General features: G+C 44.2%; 1 protein-coding gene across 4 annotated transcripts in view; it reads right to left on the bottom strand.

Moving 5' to 3' along the window:
• Nucleotides 1-17,973, bottom strand: part of FLOT2 (flotillin 2) — a 566,437-nt gene that overhangs the window by 145,276 nt on the left and 403,188 nt on the right. For all 4 annotated transcript variants that reach the window (XM_069615307.1, XM_069615304.1, XM_069615303.1 and 1 more), the window contains one exon: nucleotides 5,212-5,325. In XM_069615307.1, the coding sequence (XP_069471408.1) occupies nucleotides 5,212-5,325 (114 nt within the window). The remainder of the gene's footprint in view (nucleotides 1-5,211; nucleotides 5,326-17,973) is intronic.

The following is a 17,973-nucleotide window of genomic DNA, read 5'->3' as shown; positions in this document are numbered from 1 at the left end:
CGATCCTTGGGCGCGTCTGAGGCCTTCACCTTAAGGGGGGGGGTCACTGCCTCGCCCCCCTTAACCCCCCTTTGTCTTTCTCGGTCAGGATCGACCGTGGCTTCTCCCGAAGCTTACCCGGGTTCTCCGACTTCCTTTTCACCAAGCCAGTGCGTTGGCTCGTGGACGATGGCATCAGTGATATTGCGCCCTGCCTGGCAGCCGAGGAGCCCAAACCAACGGCGCTCTCAGCGCCTGCGAACTCGCGGTGCTTAGCCTTTTGTTGGGCCCCTGTCGCCGGAGCGCCCTCAAAGGTCTTAGAAGACCGCTCCGATTTCTTCTTCTCACCTGCTGCTGGGCTCTTCGCTTCCAGCCAGTTGGTGAGTAGAGTACGACGATCCTTCAGTGTCCGGACGGACATGTTCTTACAGAACGCACAGTCCTTCTCCACGTGCGAATTGCCGTCGTGAAGGTAGTAGAGGCACCGGGAGTGCTCATCTTCCTTGAAGACGTTCTGCAATTCACATCCTGGGCAGTTCCTGAACAGTTTGGAACCAGTAGGCGTCGGATCTCCTTTGTTTGTCCTGGGCAATGTCCAAAACGGGGTAGGCCTGAAAGGTCTTCCAGAGTCCTCCAAGAAGTGTAATGTGACCAAAATCCGCCCTTGAGGGGCGTAGAAAAATTCCGAAACGGGTCCCCGTTGAGTGGAAGAAGAATCGGTGGGGTTTGAGGTTCTAATTGACCAAAAAAATAAGAGGAAACTCTTTGAAAAAAAGCAATACGCAGTGAAAGCTCGAGAGCTAAGCACGAGGACTCCCAACACTTGAACGTGCGGTAAAAATCTGAAGATGGCAGCCAGAGGAGGGGGATTAGCTAGAGGGCAGTCATTGGCTGGGGGCAGTATGACCCAGAGACCAGTGATTGGTTATTAGTAGAAAGACAGTTCAGAAACGAAAAACTGATTTTTTTCTTTACCGAGGATTCCCAGAATATTCATGAGCATGTGAATCCATGTCAGACCCCATGCTGGAGAAATATATGCATACTAATATTTGGGCAGGAGACCTCAATGTCACTTTGGAAATGCCAATGAATAGATCTGCTGGAAGTGCCCATCCACTCTCCCAAGCAGCTAGTGTGGTGCGAAGATGCAGGTCTATGCAGGATGTTTGGCGAGTGCTTCACCCTGGGGTGAAAGAATCTTTCTATTCATCAGTGCATAGCCCCGCTCCTGGACTGTTCTTGCTAGTCCGCTCCTGATGCTCCCGAGAACTCAGTCATACCACTCCCCTTTATTGGGATGGCTGGATATGGGCCAGCAAGGGAAGCCTAGACCTCATTGGCAATTTAAGGCTACGGCTATGTCAGCTCTAATTCACCGAAGTGAGGAGGTCAGTATTGTGCTCTCGTACTTTCAAAATAGCATGGGCTCTGTGCGTACGATGGCCTCTATATCGGAGGCATTTAAGGTGGTCCTCTGTGGTGGCTGCAAGTCTTTAGAGTTTGGTGTGTTGAGAATGATCAGGATACAGCTGCTGGGACTAGAGGATATTAAGGTTTAGGCTGTAGTGACGTTGGCTGATCATGTGGAGGCCGGGACTGGGCTGAGGGGGGGGGAAGGGGGGCTCTTGATCGTTTCAATGATTTGGCTGACTGTGAGGTCAAATATTTAGCGCCGGATGACGGCACGCTGCTATGTAAGGAGGGTAGATCAGGCCAGTTTTTGGAGGCAATTCTGCGACAGGAATCAGGGGCCTCCGATATCGATGCAATACGTAGGCCGGCTGGGCTAGTGTTAGTGGAGTCCAACGCTATCCTAGACGACTTTCCGGCATATTTTGTGTGGGTGTGAGAGTCTTGGGCACCCCCAGCCGCAAGTTGGTCTAGCTGAATATTTATCAAGATTAAGCCCGGAGACGGCTAAGTTGCTGGCTAAGCCGATTACGATAGATGAAAACCTGGTGGATGACTGTGCGCTCCCCATGGCTACGGCTCCTGGGTCCGAGGGTATACCAGCAGAATTTTATAAGGAACTGGGGCCAGAAGTTACTGAGTACATGGTGGATGTTTGGGAGGAAGCAATGTGCTCGGGGTAGCTGCCTACTACAATGCATGAGGCTGTGGTGACTAATTCTAAAAGATGGGAACAACCCCTTAGACTGTGCCTTGTACCGCCCGATATCTCTTATTAGTTTAGATACCAAGATCTTTGCTAAGGTCCAGGGGGACAGATTGCTCCCATTCATCTCGGATGAGATTCATCCGGACCAGTCCGGGTCTATCCCAGTGAGATAGACCTTGCTGAACCTCCACTGACTTTTTGCTACAGTAGCGCAAATAGATTCTAAAGTGCAGGTGGCCGCGGCCTTGCTCGACATGGAGAAGGCGTCTGATTCAGTTGAATGGGGTACCTCTTCGAGGTCCTGAAAATGGTGGGGGTTCCAGCATCCTCTCAGTGGTGAGATTTCTATATACTGGTGCGAAGGCTAAGATCAGCTTGTTTGGTAAGCATTCCGTGGCCTTCAACATGGGTCATGGCACTAGACAGGGGTGTCTAGTTATCTCCATTACTCTTTGCACTTGCGATAGAACCTCTTGGTGGCTAGGCTACGGAAGTTCCGCCTTACCCGTGGTTTGGCGATTGGGTGAGAGAGGGGGAGAAGAACTGATGTCTTTGTATGCAGATGATGCAATTCTATATCTTAAAGACTCTGGTGTAAACCTGTATTCTTTGTAACAAGAAGTCGCTGATTTTAGCCAATACTCTGGTCTCAACTGATCCAAGTCCATTTTGTTTCCACTCAATGAGGCTACGGTTAGGCCAGCTGATAAAGGTGGGTACAGGTGGTAGCAATTGTCTGTCAAGTATTTAAGTGTATGGGTTAGTAGGAACTCCTGGTCTTTGCTGGAGGATAATCACTTGAAATCCGAGAGGTGTTCGTTACCCCGAACCCTCCTGGGCCGGGTTGCCATTACCAAAATGATAGTGGTCCCTAAATTGTTACATATGTTTCAAAACATCCCTGTGTGGCCGTGAGCAGCCTGCTTTGCTGATTTGAAGGTCTTGCTGGTAAGACTGGTGTGGCACCTCAAGTCCCTCCCAGAGGACACCCTGGTCCTCTCTTGGGAACATAGTGGCATTTGCACACCTGATATGGAGCTGTATTCCTGGCAGCACAAGTGCAGTTGGTTTCCTATTGGATGCCAGGGTCCCCAGCATACTCACATGTGCCGATTGAAAAATGTTCGGTGCACCCTTTAGCAGCTCAGGGTGTTCTAGTGTCAAGGAGGGTTAAGGATGATTGTAAATTTGACCTAGTTGATTGTACGGTGCACGCTTGGAATAGGATCCTTAAGAATATGGCAGTGGACATCTCTTATGACCCAGGGCTCCAGCTCTGGCAAATTGAGTGTCTTCAGCTTAGTTGCGATGCAGCCTTGGTCCAGGAATGGAGAGGTGTGGGCATAGGTAATATAGCCGAGTTGTATCCCAATGGGGTGTTTGTATCTCAGAAGCTTTTCGAGGACAGGATGGTCTTGAAGGGTAAACAATTATTTTGGGCTTCCAATTATGGATAAGCAGTGGGTGACGCAATGTGAGCGGTCCCACAATGGGGCATTCAATACTTAACTCCAGTTAATCCAGTTTAAGACTCTTCATAGGGTATATCTTGTGCCTGCCCACCTTTGCCTTTTTGACCCCAGTATAAGTGATGTGTCCAAGATGCCGGGTGAGTCCAGCTGACTTCCTTCACTTGCTGTGGTCGTGCCCCCAGTTGCAAGACTTGTGGGTTGGGATGACTGGTATCCTTTCCTGTATGCTGGACTATGACATACCCTGGGAGTTGTGTTGCATGTTCGGCTGGCTTCCTGGGGATCCGGGTCCCGGACGAAAGCTTCTGGCTACTAGCATGATAGTGGCTCTGAGATGTGTACTGATGTGCTGGACCAACCACTCCCCCTCCCCCCTTCTATTCGAGCTTAGTTGGATGATTTGGTTGAGTGATACAGATGGGGAATATGGCAAACTGTGCGCCGCGGACCAGGTCTAAGAGCATATGGGGTCCCTTAGTGACTTACCTCCTGGCACAATGCACGGATACTGCTGTAGAGGGATTGGTGGCTGCAAGTTAGGGATCGATATTGAGACGCTCAGCTTCTTTGATTGGCTTAAAATATAATATTGATGTATCAGTTAATGGCGCTAGTTTCACTCGACTGTGCCCATCATTATTGTTGTAATGTCTGCTTCTGTGAGACGTGAATCTTCCTTAATAAGTAAAGTTGGGAAAACAAATTAAAAATAACAACCAAACTTCAGTTTTTGTAAATAAAAAGGTCTGCGGCTACCCGATAGCCACACTTGTTACATGTAGTGGTTGCAATGCCAATTTAAATTTAAGAATGACACTACACCACTGTGTGAAGTGTACACTAAAGCATTAAGTCACGAGTTAAAGTACATGCATTTCATACCCTCCATGTAGTTTGAGGGCTGGATAGCGGTTTACCCGCAGTTAAATGGACATGCACACAATTTGACCACTACAAATGTGTTGCCAAGGTCAAAGAGTGCAAAGGCTCATTGTTGCAGTATCCCTCACCCTGAATAATGGCTTGCATGGTGGCAAACAAAATATGCAACTAATGTTTGAATGGTAAAATGTCCCCCTATCTCTGTATACCTCATGTTCAACAATGCGTTCCAATCATTAGAGCTTAGACACGAACATTGGTGTTCCGGATGCCTTGTGTCTGCATCCATTAAGGGGTCTGACCCTTAGAACACCACATCTGTTGGCAAGTTGGCACTGGCAGGTGGTCTGATACTTTTGATGCAAGGGAAAAGGTACATCATGCTGAATTCACAGTGCACCTGCTTTTTCAGACCGGGATTCAACCAGTGGAGAGGTTAAAAAAACAGTATGCATGAATGGCATATAACTGCTCCCCCGAAAATGTGGTTTTTAGCATTCATTGGGTACTGCAGCACTTCGTTATCAAGGTTTTACGACAGTTGATTATGCTCTATGGCAAGGTTATCAATATGTGAAGCATACGTCTAATAAAAAATGCTTACCATTAAGAAATGTTAAAGCTGCAATAAACTAATTCTATCATTTATAAGAACTTTAGTCAGTTCATTCTCAATCTAAAAAGAAAGACAATGTGTTAAAGACATATTACCAAAAGTGATCAGGCATGGATGAGTGCCTGGTGAGTAAAACATACCCGGATGCCGGCATCTCGCTCTGCTTCAGCTACACCAATGTCTGCATCTCTCTGCACGACAGCTGTCTGGGTCTTTCCCAAAGAACTCAGATATTCCACTTTATCATATACATCCTAAATAAAAAAGTCGAAAATGTATGTTGAAATCACTGAAAATGCACTCTGCTCCCACACAGTACCTGCACCCGAATAGTCCCCCAAATTTCAATTTTTTGTATTTTGTTTTAGCTGAAAATCAGCCTTTCAAATTTTATAAATTTTCAAAAGATTATATTTTTTACATAACAAAATACATCCAATTACATTCATTCTTTTCAATTCCTATTTACAACAGCTCTCATTACATCAATACAAGAACATCACATATTTACATCATATCATTCATGATCTTTAGCATTTTGATTCTCCCCCTATTGGGGCAAAAGGAAAAAATCAATACATACAAGACATAGAAAGTCATAGAGGTTAATTCATTTGTACTCCAAGACTTACTCGTTATCATAAAAGGAAGTATTTCATTACTTCAAACTATACCTTGTGAAAATTATTAGCGACCAGCTAGTTTCTTTTTAAAAAAAATCTAATGTTATTCCAGAGTGTAAATAGAATATAACATCAGTGGTCATTTTCATACATGACATACAGGTTAAATAAATCAATTGTGCTGCTCCAACAAATTAAGAGATTGAACTAAATTTATCATGCTACATTCACTCTAAAGTTAGAGCTGTTATAGAGCAATTTCCAAAGCATATCTGCGTCCAGTATTCTATATTCAGGGAGTATATTTAAAAAATGTCACTCTTGTTGATAAGAATACCAGACATTCAGCAAACTGGTGCTTCAGGGTTTCTATTTTTGTGACCTCAGAGAAAAAACAAAAATGATTGTCATCACTCATATGTCTTAAAACAGGATCTCTTTAGTATGCCACAGATTAAATCTTAATCTCATATACAGTGTTCTTAATTTAGGATCTGGGAATTTTATCGCATATTGCTCGGCTTCATTTCATTTCTTCATGGCAAAAGGCTGCACCTCAAATAATTTGAGAAGCTGCCATCTCTCCCTTGTCCGAATCCAATCCTGTAACCAAAGTTTGCCCTTAACCTTATTTGGGTTGGTAATCAAGGTGGGTTCAGACATCCCTAATTGATTTAAAATCTTCTTGGCACCCTCTCTCCATGCTGCGACTTTAACATGTGTAGCTAGCACATATTTAGCCAAGACAGTTAAGATTGTAGGTGCATTCGTGGCAATTAAATACCTCCTGTAAAGGGTAACCATCTTCCAGCAATATGCCGTGTACAGAGAAGTCATGCCCATTTCATGTCAAATTAAACACATAGAAGCACTTTTTTGGAGGGCTATCCTGGGTTTGCCGCAGGGAGTTTCTAACTTCTGCCAGGAGGATTCAGTTAGGCGATCTCTTGTCTCAGAGCCATAGGTAAGAATTGGCTTTACCTTTTGTTTAAAAAAGGTAATCGTAGGCACAAGTGAAAATGTGCCATACCGCCCCTGGATAACACTAGCTTGGGCAATGCCCATCTTCAATTTTCGGTCCAGGTCCTGATGATAGGGGAGATCCCTAGGGTGGCCACTTATGATTATTCCCAGCTATTTGTATTCCTGGACGACTTCTAATTTGTTATTTTGCAAGAGCAAAGAGAAAGCCTTCTGTGGCCCTCTATGATTTACATACCAAATCACGACTTTACACTTAGACTGATTTATTGTCAATAGCTTCTTTTCAACATAAATTCCCAATTGAGTAAGAAGGGCGTTCAGCCCCCTGAGTGTCTTCGCTAGCTACACCAGGTCGTCAGCGTAAAACAACCAAGGGACCGAAACCGCCTCCTCCACCACCCACCCCCTCCACCCCCCAACCACAGTGAATCAGAAACAAGTCCTATAAAGTCTTGGGCCATACCGGAAAAAAAGAAGTTAAACAGAGTTGCCTGTTGGCATGCACCTTGTTTTGATCTAAAAGTTAGCACAGGTTCCGAGAGATTGCCATCTAATGAAAGCCTAATCTGAATTGAGGTCAGAGAGTAGCTCTTTGATCCAATAAGATAGTCCGGACCGGCCGCGTTACGCAGTTTGTTAAGCAATAAGACTCTACACACTGAGTCGAACGCAGCCTGAAAAACAATAAAGGCCAAAAAGACTGGCTGCTTTTTATTCAATTCATTACCTTTTATCGCCTGTAAAGTATGCAAGTTTATTGCTGTACTCATACCCGACAAGAAGCCGGTCTGGTTAGGATCTCGCCGTTTGGAGCTATCCAGCCATACATTTAGGTCTCGCAACTTAATTCTCGCAAAGAGCTTGCCCGGGATGTCCAACAGAGTAATCGGTCTATAGTTCGGAGGGCTGGCTCTATCCCCCCTCTTGTAGATCGGTATAACAATTGACTTTCTCCAAGAGGGGGAAAGCATGCTAGTCCTGATGGTTTGGATAAAGATGGTAAACAATATATGGGCCCCAGCCGTAGGATTTTGCTTGATCATATAATTTGATAGGCCATCAGGGCCCAGGGCTTTAGAGGATAACAACTTTGAAATGAAAAAGAGGTCATCTAGGTCAAAACAATTGGTCACTGTGCGAGGCATAATGCATATCAAAGGCATTGCTCAAAGGGGCCATGGCATACATTGTTTTATAGAAACTGGCGCAGGTTTCTTCTGGAGCCATATTTACTTGTGCAGCCAACTGCGGACCACCATACGCCCTATTCAAAAGTGTCCAGATTCTAGCCGAGATCTTATTAGCAAAGGCCTCTACTTTTACAACCCGATGCAGAACTGATGTTAGAGCTTTTCTAGCCTTCAACCAGTTCTTGTACTAACATTTGAGGGTTCTTAATCGTGATCCTACTCAGACCAAAGAGTAAGCTTGCAGCTCTTTTGTCAGCTCTATAAAGAGATTTCCGGGCTGCCAGTTCAGAGACATACACATGAACATTTGTTTTCCCCCGATTTAATAGATAGCTTTCTCTCTTTTGCAAATGTTTGCATAATATCCACATATAGGGAGCAGCCTACCCCACCCATGCGTGTGCTAGTCTGAATTGTGAGTTTACCGCTAAAATCCTGCAGGCATTATTTAACTTCATCCCTGTGGCTAATGATCGATTCAATTCTCTTGACGGATGAAACCACAACAAACTTACCTCCATAATATCATGATCACTAAAGGTTTGACAACATGAAACTCACGTACAGAGTTAAACAGACTACTAACGATAAAGATAGTCAAATAGTGCCACCTGCTTCCCTCTATGCCAGGTATAAACGGCAGGGATGTCCCCCATTGAAACTATGCAAATGCTGCCCCCCCCTTATTAGTGAATTAGATTTAGCCGCAATAGGAGTCTGCGATTTATCGGCCTGCGGGATACATGAAACATTAAAATCTCCCACCAAAATGACATGTCCGCAAAGGCGATCAAGCATGGTCAGATTCAGGAGATCTTCTAATGCATTCATGGTTCCAGTAGGCATTGATTACTGCAGTTACAGAATCAGACGACTCCATCATAACCATTTGAAGAAAACTAGTCGGGGAAGCCCAGGTTTCAAGTGTTAAATTGGAGGAGGATTTAACCGCCACCATTAGTCCATCCATGGGGCGAACTCGAATTGGGGGTATGGCAGGTATTAGGGCAACTATGAGAATCCCAAAGCGGTGGCTTATAAAGCCAAATCTCTTGCAAGGCTACAATATCGTATTCCTCCAAGAGGTTATTCGCAGTACTGGTTAAATGTTTAAAACCCCTAGTGTTCCAAGAGGCCAGCACAGATTTTGTCTCGAGGAGAGGGAGCAAATGTTGCTTCTGTCTAACATCCGGGATTTTCACATTTAGTAGGGTATTAGCCATAGATAATTGGGGTGATGTTTTATCCCGCCCTGCGACTCGCTGCAGCTCTAGAGTAGACTGAATAAGCAGCAGGAAACCCAGATGATAAAGTTCATGACAAGCCTGCCTTAAGAGGTTTCTCACCAGGGCTGATCTCATCCATAGCTTAACAATGGTAAGGTCATAATCGTGTAGAAATTCAATTTGGTCAATATCACTCGAAACCACATCTTCTAGAGTCAGAATTTCCAGCAAGATATTCATGGCCGACTGTCGATTGAGATCATAATTCGGATAAGGGTGCTGCCGGCATTGGAGAATTAACTCATCGCATGATTAGGATATTGCTTTACACCTTGTATCAGTTGTTGTTGAAACTTTCTAAGGGGCTCATTACCAGGAGGAGGAAGATTACCAATACAGTCCCTCAAATTTTGTGCCCGATCTCGTAGGCAAGGGCTCAGTCGATTAACAGGAGATCATAATTTACGACTTGGGAGAGAAGACACCAAGGTTTTATCAATTTCCTCCCTCCAGGTCTCCAGCTTTGCTCTGTTATTGTCTTGCTTCAAGAGCAAGCCCTTCGGCTCCAAAGATCCATTATCATTACATGTGTGGGGAGCCAGCAGATCAACGTGCATGGCTACACTGGGCGCATCGACTACACCGGGCTGCTGTATTTCAGTGCTCAATTTAATAGCAGTCTCCAGTGCTATTTTAACAAGAGATTCCAATGGCTCATAAGCTAAAGCTGTATTTTGAGTTTGGAGTTTCAATGGTTGGGCTAGTCTGAGATGCTTCATTTTCGATATGTATTAGCTATGGCTACACGCGCCACAGAAGCCGCAGTTTTAGGTAAAGTTAGTTTGCCAATGAATATTTGGAAACCCGTAGGCTTGTTCACCACTAGATTTAATATATTTGGTCTTAATTTTTTAATTGTCTCGGGCCAACTTATCCTTTTTAGCATTAAAGCAGCTGCCTTTTCATTTTGCACCTTTTTCCTGGAAAGACCCATCAGTCTCTGCCAAGATGATACTCTGGGGACTACCATCTACACATACAATATCCTTAACTTTAGCCTTTTTTTTCCTTTTGGCAAGGCTGCCCTACTTAACAAAGTGCACCATCCTGATTGCTTGAAGTACAAGTAACGGAGGCCTTTGTTAAATCATTCATAGAGGTTGTTAGATTAGGCAATTCCAGAGGCTTTAGGGTGGGATCTTTCTCCTTGGTTTGCTGCAGCTGGAATTGCTGACAAGGTGAACAATCAATAAGTAAAACATCTTGTGTGTAAGTGGGCCGCTCCAACTGTGCCACCGGTTCAGCCACTAAATATTTGGTCTGCCTTGGATGGGCTTACAGCGCACACAAAGGGCTTTTATCTGCCCCATGCAACTGTTAAGTTGAGCCAGTAATAAATGCTGGGCATTCAATTTTGTGTCCAGGGACTCGTACACATTACTTAGCGAAAATAAAGCCACATTCATTGATTGCAAAGTAATTTGTAAACCCACTGAAAAAGTGCCATTGACATGTCTACAGGGGGCCCCCAGGTGAAGCAGACTTCCGGTTAGAGGCCGGCTGAAGAAAGGACAAAGACCGGGCTGATGACTCGGGGGTTGTTGGTGAGACATCGTAGGAGATTGAGAAAGATCACAGTTCGCCGGCATCTACGGGAAGGAAGATTGTGTGCTTGCTGTGTCTTTCAAAGGCGATTCAGTAATTGCAATTCGTTTTGCAATAGGTGTCATTATGGTATTGTCATGAGTAACTGTCTGGCATTCAGGAAGTGTTATTGTTTTCATCGGACCTTGATTTTGCAATGTATCCAACTTATTAGATGCCAGAGGGAGGTGTAGGGTAGACAAAATTGGGGCTATATCCGCTTGTAGTGCCTGTAGCATCAGGGCACCCGCACTTACAAGGGAGTCGGTTGGTGTACTCGCACAAGCCGGCTGGTCATTTCTCATTCCAACTATCTCCATGTTGGCATTTACAATTTTGACCGATGAAATATGCATGTCCAGTGGGGGTATTTGCACCAGCATAAGCGCCCGAAACCCTGGAGCACAAAAGGATCTGATGTCAGCCAAAGGGGAGCAGGTACAAAAGTCTTTAACAGACCTCTTTACCCGCGATAATTGAATACTTTGGGTCAATGATTTAGGAGTAACCAAAGCTGGAGCCACAAGGTTCGCTATATCGTTTTTATCCGGCATACCGGAGACTAATATAAAGTGCATGTAATCGATACAGCTGTTACCAAAGAGCACAGTCCACTCGTAAATTGAGATCTAAATATGTTAGATAAAAGGAGAGCTAGTTCAGCATAAATAAAACAAAACAGGACAAATCAAAATATAATTACAGGAATATTAAAACGCCCGCTCCCCTTTTCCCTTTTGTATACAGCAATAAGGAGGTAGGTTCTTAGTTAACCAATTAGTTCTCGAAACACAGACGTTCCGTTACAGGACTAAAAAGAACTGTTAGCTATTTAACATACTGAGCTATAGCATTTAACTATTTATGCCAACAGCACACTTGTAAGCATGTGCGCGTGCACCTGGGGTTTTCAAGACTTGCTGGAAGCAGGAGGCGGGCTCAAACACGTCACACACAGCTTTTTTTCCCCAGCAGTCCAAAATACTTGCAGAGTTTCGCTGTCTGCAACTCAGTCAAAGAGCACTTCCTCTAGCCGACTAGGGAGTCCAAAACAAAGCGTAGAGCCGGCAATCCAACAGAGGGTCTCTCTCAATCTTCCACAACAAACAGCACATTTGTAAGCACCTGTAAGTCCCCCCCAATCCACCTTCTCCATCTCATTCACAGATCGGCAACCGCCATCTGTGGATCAGCTCGGCTTATTTGAGACACATCTATGGTTTGCAACTGTGCCAGAGAATATGTGCAATAAGATTAAAATGTTTTAGCTATATTGGGGACCTGTTAAATAAAAATTAATAAAATTGTTTGTGAAAAGGTCTTTTAGTTGGAGTGCACATCTATCTCTTTGGCGAATTATACCTTTTTTGGTTCAAATTCCAACAAAAGCATTCAACAAGCCCTGAAGCAACCGCCCGATCTGGAAATGAAACTGGAGAATTGCCAAAAGCAGTGACCTAGAGGAACAACTAGAGTCCTCAAAGCCATCGATCACTACCCTGAATGCAAAAGATAGACAAAACAGACAATCTTGCACTGCATCACGAAAATAATAGATAACATATCACTGGAAAAACCAGTCATCTCATAAAAGAAATCTGTGGCTAGATGGATCACGCAGCACCTCAAAGCACTGAAAAAATTAAAAAAACTGGAAACTAGAACAAGAATTGAGGGAAAACTACATATAAAAGGACAGAGCTGATCATTCAATGCAGACAATCTCAAAGCAAGAAAGAAATACATGAACTGATCAGGAAAGCAAATACTCAAAGAATTGTTCAATATCATAAATGAGATGAGAAACTCTGCTGGATGTAATAACACCAAGATGCAATAACACCAATCTCCTCGCAAAAATGATGCGACGGTCTCGGAGATCACTAAGAATAAAATCACCAACATACAAAGTAGACCGACCCACCCGACCACTCACCTCAACCAACCCCCAACGCACAGACCAGGCTGAATCGCTATCCCCTAATTTCAAGATAAAAAGTAATCAGCCTGGTGAACATAAGCAATAAGGAAGGCTCTCGAGCTGATCCCGGTCCACCAAACCGACAAAGCGATCATTGCACAGGGAATACTATCGGAATACTACCTAAACCTCAACATGTCACTCAACGGGAAGTGTACCACAAGCCTTCAAATCAGCCTACATCAAACCACTCCAAGATAGGACAGGCAATATTGAAGACCTCTCAAACTACAGGCCCATTTCAAACATTCCATAGCAGGCAAAACTAAAAGACCTACATTTATGAACAAATACTGGAACACGTTGAAAACAACCAGCTATTCGATCAGGCACAAGTAGGCTTTTGACCCATGAGAGGAACAGAGACAGCGCGACTATATGGGACGACCTAAAGACCAATGCAGACTCCAACACAAACTCCACATTGATACTACTTGATCTCTCCACAGCCTTCGACATGGTCGACCATAACACCCTCATCATAAGACTTAAAGACACAGGAAGGAGTTAATCGAGAGGAGTGCTTTGTTGGCGATCCCCGTGTCTGGAAGAACAAACAATATGGCTAAAACCATTCAAATCCGCACCGCTGTACATCACTTGTGGAGTGCCATAGGGCTCCTTGCTATCCCCACTATTGTTCAACATTTACCCAACACCCCTAATCAGCCTCATCAAAAGACCAGTCCTCACATGCTACAATTACGCAGAGGATACCAAAATAGTCTACAAAATCAACGGCAATGAAGACAAACTGCACACTAACAAAACTGCTCAAAGACCTCTACCAATGGATGAGCACTAATAACCTTCAAATTAACCCAGACAAAACGGAAATCATGACTTCACCCAACAACCAAGGAAGCAACCAAGACATCCCAATGGCCCACAGAACTGGGAACCCCACCTTATCCATCAAAAGTAGTAAAAACCTTGGAATCCTAATGGACGAGCTAACACTAGAACCACAAGTAAACACGATAATTAGGAAATCCTTCTTCCATCTGCACACCATCAAAAAGATACTTCACTTTTTCCCTTCACGCACAAATCTTGCCATGATCTACTTCATGTCCAGAATAGACTACTCCAACAGCATATACCTCAGAAGGCTGAAATACCTGCTGAGGAAACTACAACAAATACAGAATGCAGCCACCAGACCTCTCCTCAAACTCTCCCGAAGAGACCACATCAGACCAGCGCTAAGGATGCTCATCTTCAAAACAATGTACAAAACCACACAAAGCAATCTACGGCCAGAGAGGAATTCTTACAAAAGAAAATCATCTGCAAACCAGCAAGAACACTTTGATCTAGCAACGACATCTGCCTAGAACCTAATCACTAGACGAGGCAAAGGCGTGGAGGATCAGCCTTCTCTTTCATCACCATAAAATTCTGGAACTCCCTCCAGAAAAGAATTCCAAAAACGTTTAAAACTTGGCTCCTCAGCACCAAAGGGGAGGAAAACGCCTGAACAACATCTACGCACCACGAAGTGAGCAAACACACGGAAAGGAACCTCACGAAAACAGTGACTAACCGAACACACCCAACATGAACCAAGACCAACCAAAGGGTCCTACCCCATCAACACAACCCTACATGCTAAATCATGCAAAATCCACTAAGCGAAAGCTACCCGAAACACCAGGAGTACCGCCACTAATATACCCCAGAAAAAGCCACCACTCATCACCTGATATCATACGCCTACCAGCATTTATCTTACCAGCATAGGTCAACCTTATACGGCAGGAGGCCGAACTGTGTAAACTAGCCAGATTCTACACTCAGCCTGTATGTATAGGTTATATGATATTTTATTTATAACGCGCCCATATAGAAGTGTTTCAAAGCACGACAGCGTTAGTCACATTCTGCATTTGGTATTACAATATGGCTAAGCCTTACACTCCTTGCTGTGCCCTTAAACGGGCACTAGGTTAACATCTGTAGCATGCAGGGTTCAGCTCCCCGAAATGGATTGTTGGGATGGGAATTGTATCACACGTCGATAAACTGCTGGGGGCAGGACATTCATCACATCTAAATGGATTGTCAATAGATAGGAAGTGTGTTACACCAGGCTGGATTACGAGAGGGTGGGAGATGCATCAAACTTGGACTGATTGTTTCGGTGCACAAACTGTGCCCCTCTTGGATGGAATGTTGGTGACAGGGAATGTGTCTCACGTGGATGGATTGCTGAGGGTGGTAAAGAACTTCTATGAACTGTTGGGGTTGGGAAATTTTGGAGGGATTATTGGTTGTAGGAAATGTAACCTTACTAAAAAGTAACTTTCTGCATACGCACCCTCCAACCCCGAACTTAACACAACCACTCCTCTACTGCACCACAAACCACACACACTTCACAACACTGGACTTGAAAACAAACCACAAACAACCACAACTCAACACCTTAACACCACGTGATGGCTACCGACCGAAAACACACCAATTGACTGGTTTCTCCGAACTGAAGGTGCCAACACCACATGAAAGCTCTTACTCTTTTCACTCTCAATCCCACTAACAAACCCTGCAACCTTCCTTCCTTTGGAGATCTGCCAGAGCGCCAAGAGACCAAGAAAGTGGCAACAGTGTGCAGTACAAGACACATTAAACAGTATCTATTGTTACGTTATCTAGATTTTTGTCTATTTCCCCAATAAGCGTTTCTACAAATGGCAATCCCATCATCTGTTTGTGGTTCTCTGGGCTACAGCCAGAGATACATAGTGAACAATGCCTTTTAAGTACCAAAACTGTAGCTTCTTGCCTGGCAGCATCTCAACCTGTATTGCATTAATTTGACCACCTTCAACAACATTGCAGCTCCTTCTACTAGCATGCTCAGGAAGAGGTTTTATAATTTCTTCCATTTGAGTCGCTAGTATTTATCATATCTTGCCAGTAACGGTGCAAACATGTATTCTTAATTATAAATCAAGCACATGCACCTACCTTTCTTCATGTAGCATTTTATGACTCTACTTTTCTTGTGATGGATCTTCTGCAGTGATCAGGTTAAACAAAAGCACTCACTGCAGGGACATAATGAGGCAGAAGAGGACCCTAGACTTTTAAGTGAACTTGCGGGGCTGGTTTACATTTCCTTTCTATTTCGACCAACTAAAAGTTATCCTTCTGGATTAAGCAGTACCTCAGTTTGATCTCAGGAAAAACAGGCTTCAAAATCCTCTGAATATTTGTTTTCTAAAATACATCACCATCTCCCAATTCACCTGGTAATATTTTGCAGCAGCTGTCTTAAAATGCTTGTGGCCACCTGTTGACTGCAATATAGTTTTCATAGAGTATCCTAAATTTTCTGTAGAATATACTCTTTAGTCCTCACATACACTCTTGCTCATCTAGTATTTGCTTTATGAACTATGAAAAAGGGCTAATCACCACAATGCCTAAACATACACCCACTGAAGCCTTCATGTTTTTAATGTGCACAGGGCGTAAAGAGGATATCTAAATATGGGCATCTCTGGAAGCACGATCGGACCATCTTACTCCTGGGGGCCTGCTTATCCTGTTCAGGGTCGCACAAACATCTGCTCCAATCTGAAACTCCTGAGGAGGTCCTCTCCCATGATGCTGGAGCCCAATTTGAGAAGCCTTCACCCTGTCCACGAGTCTCTGCATGGACCTAACCCGTCAGTGGAAGCCACCAACCTGCAGCACAGGAGCTTTCAGCAAATAGCTTTACATTAAGTCTTGTTGTTCCGAAAGGTTCTGTGTCCCAGGGTGGATTTGCAAGTTGGAGTCTGGGTGTCCAGATAACTTGGCTCTCTTTAGGCACCCCTAGCTACTCTTGATTTTCTTTGGGTGTTAAGTTCCAACTTAAAAAGGAGCTTACTTGCCAGCCATAGGTGGCGTATGGGCCATGGGTCCTCTTTATAGTCACCTGAAGGCCTGGGGACTACTAGTTTACACTCCCCATAGCTAGATAACTGACTAGGAACTTTCAACAGCGACGGTCTACAAAAACCTGACTGATAAGACCACTTGCTTGTAAGGATGAACACCAAAATAGGGTAAGGAAGGACTTCTAAAGCATTGTTCTTGTGCTAGAGTTCACTAGTAAATGTTAGGCTTGTGAATTTACTCATAACATGTTCACCCCCTACTTAGCAACCCTACAGTGAATATACAAACACCCATGCCTAAACACCGAAGTGGTGGGTAACATTTTGATGATACCAATCTCCTTATGTTCAATAGTGATTTTATTTTTTCAAAGTTTATTTATCGGACTGTGATCACAGCAACAAATGCGAAATACAGCATAAACACCGGCAATGGGTTATGATAGTTACACAAGAAGAAGCTTTATAATGTGTGAATGCATTGAAGTCCATGGGGCAACTAGAACATAAGTACAGGGCTCTTAGGACTCCCGAGGCATATTCCAGGGGAAGTGTGTGGGAGTGTTCCTAGTGTCCGGATAACTGCACTTTCAACGTTCTCAGTGATTTTGCACGAGGAACTTTTCACTTTCCATTGCCTTGCAAGGACAGACTACTCAAAAACCAACCCCCGGACACACAGCGTCAGAGTGTGTGGGAGTGTTCCTTGTGTTCACTGTGTAAACTGTGGAAAGTGAACCTAAGGATATTCACAAACTGTTGGAGACATGTTGGGGATAAACAGAATCCATAGCCTTCGAGTGTCAAGAAAGAAAATACGACCTCCACTAGCGCGGGCGCAGCGACGCTGTCAGTCGGAATCTGCAGCAACGGTAGCATCTGGTTACACTCAAGTGCTGCGTTTCGAACTCTGAAAGATCAGACATCACGTCATGAATTACAGGTATCTTTTCAGACAACCGGATCTACTCCGAGTGCACAGTATGGTGAGTGTGCCCCTGTGGTGAGTGTGGTCTGTTTGACTTCAGCGCAGGGATCGATAGAACTGCCAGTATCAGTACTGAGATGCCGCATCCAGACACACGATCGAGCGGCACCCCAGGGCTTGGGGCAGCGACGGAAATGAGTGATGATGCTTGTTTGTCTTCCTACTACACAGTCGCAAAGATTGACCAAACTTTAACAAAAAATAAAATTGAAAACTGGAACATACCAAATCTGAAGCGATGTGAGGCGATTGATAAAGTGTGGGTAATAAATGAGGTTGTGTGGATACCGACTTATACTGCAAAATGGTTCTGCACAGTCATATGAAGTAAATAATCAAATCAAAGAGAAAGAATTTACTCACTGGAGTCCCATTG

Source organism: Ambystoma mexicanum, chromosome 9, assembly GCF_040938575.1.
Source record: "Ambystoma mexicanum isolate Mex_15411 chromosome 9, UKY_AmexF1_1, whole genome shotgun sequence".
In the NCBI taxonomy this organism is placed as follows: domain Eukaryota; kingdom Metazoa; phylum Chordata; class Amphibia; order Caudata; family Ambystomatidae; genus Ambystoma; species Ambystoma mexicanum.
This window is presented reverse-complemented; position numbering and strand designations above follow the sequence as displayed.